The sequence below is a fragment of the Prorops nasuta genome, unplaced genomic scaffold, assembly GCF_024137725.1.
Source record: "Prorops nasuta isolate Cenicafe-Biocafe unplaced genomic scaffold, Cenicafe_Pnas_1.2 PNAS00034, whole genome shotgun sequence".
Taxonomy (NCBI): domain Eukaryota; kingdom Metazoa; phylum Arthropoda; class Insecta; order Hymenoptera; family Bethylidae; genus Prorops; species Prorops nasuta.
In genome coordinates this window covers 362,513-371,081 of record NW_027116831.1, presented here as the reverse complement: position 1 = coordinate 371,081, position 8,569 = coordinate 362,513, and the positions used below count along the sequence as shown (strand labels likewise).

The window sequence follows — 8,569 nt, the reverse complement described above, 5'->3', positions numbered from 1 at the left end:
AACAATTAATGTGTAAATTAATTCTCTACTATACATATTAAAATATTTTCTTAATTAGCATTCTGTAACAGTATGGTATACAAAGAGAGTGAATCATATTTAAGAATATTACTGTGTGATTCAAGTGTGTCTATCGTCAACGGTAACGAAGTTGGTTGATTGTTTGAGAAAACTTCATTTCCCTCTCTCTCTCTCTCTTTATAGAATATTTTTTGTATTATCAATAACATATACATATACACAATGGTTGATTGCTTAAAAATGTTGACTTCCTACGAGAGAGAGATTCGTGAAAAATATTACTCTTTAATGGAAAATACATCATCATCGATTGAAGATTACATAAATTTTATTAAAAAGTGTAATAAAGCGATAAAAAGTATAAAATCATATATGAATATGAAAATTGGTGTGGGAAGAAAAATAAGTGCAGAGGCAAAACTTAATAGAATAATTGGTTTAATGAGAATTATTGAAAGAAAAAAAAAGAGTTGTTTAATGACAAAAAATGAGAAAATTGGTGGTGGTGGTGGTGAAAAGAAAATAAATAAAACGATTGAAAGAAGATATATATGGCAAGAAGTACAATCAAATTTCAAAAATAGACTTCAAACTGGTGTTATAATAAATGTGCCACATATTGAACCAATTAACTTTATGTTGGATGTAAAAGATAGTGTTCTCCAGTTTATACAAAAAGCAATTTTTAAATTTAAATTTATCAAGGTGATGTTGATTTTTAGTGGATTATTTGTGTCAAAAAATAATGAGGAAGTAAAATATTTCAATACTAATTATAAGATATGCGAATCTGAAAATATCATAAATTGGTATGAAATTGAAATGTCTAACATAAAAACTCAATTAGAAGAATTTCAGGAAAGAGATTCTGGTTGGGCTCTTTCGAAAATAATAAATATTGTTATTCAAATTATTAAATATCATCCAATGACAGCATCATCGTATATCAAATTACCTCAATGGATTCAAAATAAACATGCTGTTATTAATGTTAAAAATCGAGGCAAAGATTGTTTTGCATGGTCAATAATGACAGGATTATTTCCAGCAAAAAAAAATTGTAATTTATTATCATCTTATCCTCATTATAAAAATTATTTGAATTTTGAAGGTTTAGAATTTCCAATATCCATTAAAGATATTCCTAAATTTGAAAAATTAAATAAAATTTCAATAAATGTATTTGTAACTGAGAAGAAAAAAATTTTACCTACACATCTTACGAAAGAAGAGCAAATTAAACATTTTAATTTGTTATATATTTCAAATGATTATAATTATCATTATTGTTTAATTAAAAATTTATCATATTTACTATCTAACTAATGTAGTAAGAGATAAACATACAAAATATTTTTGTAATTGTTGTATGCATTATTTTAGTAGTAATGATAAATTAATACAACATCGTGTTGATTGTAATCTGGTAAATGATTGTGCAGTAGTACTTCCTGCTAAAAATAATAATATTTTACAATTTAAAAATTATTATAAAAAATTGCAAGTACCGTTTGTTATATATGCAGATTTCGAATGTCTACTTGAAAAAATAGATTCATTATCTGTTCCTGCTAAAGCATTTCAAGAACATAAACCGTATAGCATTGGATATTATGTTTCGTGTAATTATAATAATAATTTATCACGATTTAAAATGCAACGTAGTATTGATTGTGCAAAATGGTTTACCAACGAACTTCAAAAAATTGCTGTTGAAATATCAGAAGTAAGTACACAAATAAACAAAATTTTTATTTATTATTATTATTTATATTGATATATATATTTTTTTTAGATAATAAATGATATTAAACCAATGGAAATGTCAAAGCAAGATATTCAAAAATTTGTAAAGGCAAGTTTTTGTTATATTTGTGAAAAACCATTTAGTGTAAATGATGTAAAGGTTCGAGATCATGATCATATCACAGGATTATTTAGAGGTGCTGCTCATAATTCATGTAATATAAACTATAAATTAAAACTAAATATTCCAGTCATATTTCATAATTTAAGTAATTATGATGCTCATTTTTTAATTCGCGACATTACAAATAGTTTTGAAGGCGATGTAAAAGTAATACCGTTAAATATGGAAAAATATATGACTATAATTAAATTTATAAAAAATAGTAATATTAAATTTATATTTTTAGATTCATTTCGTTTTTTGAATTCTAGTCTGGAAAAATTAGCCAATTACGTAGATCAGAATAATTTTACGTGTTTGAAATCAGAATTTCAAGATATTAGTTTGAATGCTTTTAATTTATTAACACGTAAAGGTGTGTTTCCATATGATTATGTTAAAGATTTAAATGTTTTAAATGAATCAAAACTTCCATCTCGTGAATTATTTTACAATCATTTAGATGAATGTGAAATTTCAGAGAATGATTATACACATGCTCTTAAAGTATGGAATACTTTTAATATTCAAAATATCGGTGAATATTCTGATTTGTATCTAAAAACAGATGTTCTGTTGTTGGCAGATATTTTTGAAAATTTTAGAAAATCATGTATAAATAATTATAGACTTGATCCAGTTCATTATTTTAGTTTACCAAGTTATACATGGGATGTAATGTTATTTTATACTGATATTAAGTTGGAATTAGTAACTGATATAGATATGTTAACATTTATTGAACGAGGTATAAGAGGTGGTCTCAGTCAATGTTCTAATAGGTATGCCAAGGCAAACAATAAATTTTTATCAAATTATAATTCAAGTGAATCATCTCGTTATTTAATGTATTTTGATGTAAACAATTTATATGGTTGGGCAATGTCTCAGGCTTTACCTTTTGGACAATTTGAATGGGTTGAGAATTGTGAAAATTTCAATGTAAATGACTATGCTGATGATTCAGATACAGGATACATCATAGAAGTTGATCTTTTTTATCCTGAAAAAATTCACGATTTACAAAGAGATTTACCCATGTGTCCGGAAAATAAAAAACCACCAAAATCAAAAATTTCAAAACTATTAGCAACATTAAACAATAAGTATCGTTATGTAATGCATTATAGAAATTTGAAACAAGCTTTAAATCATGGTGTGGTTTTGGAAAAAATACATCGAATTTTAAAATTTAAACAATCATTTTGGTTGAAGAGTTATATTGATTTGAATACTAAATTACGAACTGAAAGTAATAGTGATTTTGAGAAAAATTTATACAAATTGATGAATAATGCTGTTTTTGGTAAAACTATAGAAAATGTACGTAAGAGATGTAATGTTCATATAAAAAATAATTGGGGAGGTAGATACGGTGTAAGATCATTAGTATCAAAACCAAATTTTTATCGAATTTCAATTTTTGACGAAGATTTAGTTGCAATACAAATGAAAAAATTAAATATTATTATTGATAAACCAATATTTATTGGAATGTGCGTTTTAGATTTATCTAAAGTATGTTTATCAAGAGACACGGTAGTGTCTCGACGGCAAGTACAGAAAAAAGTAGATAATGACATGTATATACGGCCGTCGAGGCACTACTCTCTTATACAGCAAGTTTGGCTGTCCTAATTTTCAAACCGATTTTTCTTTGTGAATAATCCACTATCATGATTTAAGCAAAGCTTTTCTTAAAATGGTTTTGAACGAGCTTTCATTTGAGCCCATAAACATTAAAATCGGTTCACGCAATCCAGAGATCTCATACTCTGTTAGCTATATATATGCCGAAGTTGAAATTCTTCTCCCTTTTCTCTGTATGTCTCGGGCTGAAGTTGGCTGCTATATTCACCTGCTATATTCAATACCGGCATAACCCTAAATTTCGATCGATTTCGATAGAACTGTCAAAATCAAAATTACTCTGTTGGGATAAAAATAGTATGATATAATTCAAAGTGTAGATAATTAAACAAACTAAAGGAATAAATACATGAAGGAGTCTGATGGAGAATCAGATAAGTAACACAACATTGTAAAATATATTAAAATTTAATATTTTGTGGTACTTTGTGGGATTTTATTTCAGGTTATAAATAAAATATTTTCCTTGTATGCACCTCTGATTTGAAGTCATACCAGTGCCAAATGCTCTAACAATTCTTGGAAATACCCTGTTATTGAAGAATGTAGATTAACGAAAATTGTAAATGAAACAGAAGGATGAGGTTGTTACGTTCACTCATAACCAACACACATGGTAGTGTTTCAACAACAATTAACATAAACGTTTTTAAGAAAAGTAAGTACATTGTGAAAAAAATTAGTTTAATTAAAGCAAAGTTATATACAAGGTATCCTTTCATAGTTTGCAATTTGATGCCAGACCAGTGCCAAATGCTATAACAATTCTTGGAAAAATGCAAGCACCAAAAAGTACTACCATAGTTAAAGAGGAATCAGTTACAGTTCCAGTGGATATTACTACTTTTTATAATAAAATAGATAATGAAGATAGTGCTGCCATGTGTTGCTGGAAAACAGAGCTTTGGTTTAATGCAACTACGGAGTACTGGTTGAGCAATGGAAGCAGTAGTTTGAAATGTGATTAACTGTTGATGACTCAATGATATGTCAATTTACTAGCGAAAGAAAAAGATAAGCCAATTGTTCATTATCACATGGTAAAGTATGTGTAACTCATTCAACCGCTTAAAATGTATGTAATTAAAAATTAATTGTTTATTTATTTATTTTTTAATTCAGCTCAAGCATGTATTAAAATATAACAATTACTTTGTTGAGTCTCTCTTTCCAGATGTACTTCAAAGGTTATTGAAATACCCTGTTATTCAAAAATGCAGGTTATTGCAGATAAAACAGATAAGGATAATCTTGTTACATTCACTCATAATTAAGACACACGGTAGTGTCTCAATAGCTATAAACATAAACATTTTCATGTAAAGTAAGTACATTGTAAAAAGAATTTGTTTAATTAAAACAAAGTTATATATAGGCATTATTTCATAGTTTGCAGTTTGATGCCAACCAGTGCCAAATGCTATAACAATTCTTGGAAATACCCTGTCATTGGAGAATGCACATTAACAAAGGTTGTAAATGAAACAGAGAAGGATGAGGTTTAAACATATGCTAAACATCCAGGTATGGAAATCAATAACAAAATTCATGTTTAAATTTTTCTTTTCTTTAAACTCATATGGATTTCAACTGTCCGATAGGTTATATCATATATAGAAACAATTTTCCATGAGACAATAAATCTTTCTTATTACTACGATTAAAGAAAAGCAGATAAATATTTTCTAATCGTTATTTAATATTCAATTATAATATAAAAAAGTATTAAAACCATATATTTACCTACGCTTCCCCAATCAGAATAGAAAGAAATTATTATTATTACCAAAAAAATTATTCAAATTTAATTTTTTATAATATAATATGTAATATATCTTTTGGTACTTAGTGAGATTTTATTTCAGATTGATTTACAATAACATGTTTATTGTGTCATTGTGCAGGGTTAAGCTGTAATATTTAATACAAGAAGTCAGAAATGATTCCAGTTTACCATAGAAAGAGCCATAATGCAAAGTTAATGTTGAGAGTTAAACCTAAGGAAAAGGTGGAGAAATTAAAAAATTAATTTGGAAGCCAATTTTTAATAGCGAAAGGCTTGCAGGTGATTTTGGGCATAAACCCTTTGAAATATATAAGTCAATTAAATCATAATTTTAATGATAACGTCATCTAGAAATGAAACAATGAAAAGAAGTCATCATATTAATATTTTCCATGCAATAGAATTTACAGTGAATAACTTTGCGAAACTGAAAGCAGTATATCCACAAAAGAGTGGCTTCCATTGTATAAATTGGTGTATTTCCTAGTTTATATTAATGAAAGGAAAATATAAATGGTACTAGTGTGCTGGAGAAAGTGCCATAATTCAAAGTTGATATTGACGGTAACAGCTAAGAAAATGATGGATAAATATGAGCTAATTTATAAGAAAATCCTTAAAAGTGAAGTGCTTGCAGGTGATTTTAGGCATACAACTTTGGAATTAGAAATCACATAGTTGATGAAAATTATAATAAATTTATGTAGATGTGTAAATATGAAAAGAATTCATGATTGCAATATTTTACATGTGATCAGGCATATGGTGAATAAAATTAGGAAACTGAAAGCTGTATATTTAATAAAGAGAGGCATCCATTGTATAAATTGGTGTATTTCCTAGTTTATACTAATGAAGGGAAAATGGCACTAGTGTGCTGGAGAAAGTGCCATAATTCAAAGTTGATGTTGAGGTTAACAGCTAAAAAAGTGATGGATAAATATGAGTTAATTTATAAGAAAATCCTTGAGAGTGAAGTGCCTGCAGGTGATTTTGGGCATACAACTTTGGAATTAGAAATAACATAGTTGATGAAAATTATAATAAAATCATGTAAATGTGTAAATATGAAAGGAATTCATAATTTCAATATTTCACATGTAATAGAACATACAGTGTGTAACTTCAAGAAACTGAAAACAGTATACCTAAAAAACATAGACTTCCATTGCATTAACTGGTATATATTTGGTACCCGGCCTTTGGTCCTATAAAATTTTTTGAATGGCGTATGCTTTCTATCAATAATATGAAAATGATTGATTTGGGGGAATATAGGCGCATGCGCACAGATATAAGAAATTGCTCCATGGGAAAGAGACAGTTTCGTACTGATTTGGTTATGAATTACGTGTTTACATTTGAATGACAGCTTGCGACCAGAACAGGTTATATAGAAAGTGAAAGTCGAATAAGTACTTTGTATTTCTTTTTAATGTGTATAATTAACACGATTTGAAGGAAGTATTGAATTTAATATACTGGAATAAAGGATGCTCTGTTTTTGCCTAAATATAAAACGATTCTTTGAGTTAGAAAATTTAAGGAATAGATGAAATCGAAGGAGGAAATATTAAGTAAAAACTACTTTCTTAGTAAGGAAACACTACTAATACGTTAAGGTTTGAAATCATTTAATTTACAGATTTTATGCCTTTCATTACGAAGGAGATTCATCAAGTTATTAAAAAGTGAAAGATAGTTGACATTCTTACAGTAGAGGTAAATAATAATCAGTTCTATGGGATTACTGTAAAGATGTCTATGGCTTGTTAATGTGCTGCGTAACTTCTGTAACCGTACATATAGTTACAATGTACGAATATCAGATAAGTATTTTACTTTATTATTAAAGTAAGTGTTTCTTAATTTAAAAGAAATTGATTCTTTGTTTTATATTGCAGATTAATTGGATTAATTTCTAATATATTTATCATGAATAAAAGGGAGCTCTATGTCTACTAACTTTAATTGAGACTTTGACTTCAAAATATTCTGCAATAGGACAAAAAAAAGTATCGTTATATGTTTTATTAATTTCATGTAATTAAGCCTACCTGCAATATATACAATATGGAAGTTTCCTTCACAAATGGTAAAAATGTGTTTTACTTCAAAAAAATTGCATTACTGATGATACTATGGATAAATTACTTATTCAATGAACACTTTTAATGTTCAATAATTTCGTTTTGCAGGTAGAAAAAACTATTAGTGATTGAAGGATACAATGAGCTATGCTGCGATCGAGTATTATAGTTACACAAATTTCTTAGCAATGAGGAAGCAGCGAACCAATAACTAATATATTACTTTGCCATGTGCAAGACTTTCGTCAAAGTAAGCAGTTGCTACATAATGTAATTGCACGCAGTTTATGTTATACAAACCACACTACTTCTTATATATCTTCTATTAAACCATCTCCTTTTAACGTAAAGGTTTTATATTCTTTTCTTTTCATATACAGAGCTCGTAGTAATGTCTCGATAAGTGTAGGAGAAATCAACAAGAGCTACTGAGGTGTAGTTGAAATAAGAGGGAAGGAAAAAGATTGATCAAAAGTTTTATTTAATAGAGATCAGGATATCGATAGCTATTTATACTTGACATTCGAATTGCAGCCTGACTTATCTCTGCTTATCTCCGTAATGTCAAATTTTATTTCCACTTCTGTGTACCTACCAAATTTAAAAACAGGAGCAGGATAGTCTGAAAATGACTAATTTCTTCTATTATCTAACAAAATGTTCATGAAGATGTTATAACTATAATATAGATGAAGGAATATATGTTGGCAGCGTAGCTAATCACTACACTTAAAAAAAATTGGATGGTTGTTTTTGCATAAGAAGAACGCACTAATTTGGAAGCAGTTGCTGTAATATATATTAAAGTGATAGCACAGATCTCATTATTCTGTAATATTTGGATGTTATACTTAAAAAAAAAAGATATCCAAATTTTTTAGTATCAACGAGATTACAATATTCTTTAAGTATGAGAAGAGGCATATATTGATTTTGATATGAGCTTACAAAGATATGAATTATAAATTTAGATTATTATAAGTTTAAACAGCTAATATTGAGCCTATTCGTTGTAGCTGTATGTTTAGCACTTACAATATATTTGTCAATATTCTTTGTATTATATTTTGAAACAATACCTATTTCATAAAGCATGGCTAAAGTGAACAGATT

The 8,569-nt window shown here is 27.6% G+C and overlaps 1 protein-coding gene across 1 annotated transcript; it reads left to right on the top strand.

The window, feature by feature from the left end:
- The first annotated feature begins 399 nt into the window (after positions 1 to 399).
- LOC136783580 (uncharacterized) lies at positions 400 to 7,588 on the top strand. The gene is made up of 5 exons (XM_066743835.1): positions 400 to 1,253; positions 1,405 to 1,747; positions 1,817 to 1,982; positions 2,178 to 3,448; positions 7,565 to 7,588. Exons 1-5 carry the CDS (start codon positions 400 to 402, stop codon positions 7,586 to 7,588), a joined length of 2,658 nt encoding a protein of 885 aa, XP_066599932.1.
- The last annotated feature ends 981 nt before the right edge of the window (positions 7,589 to 8,569 follow it).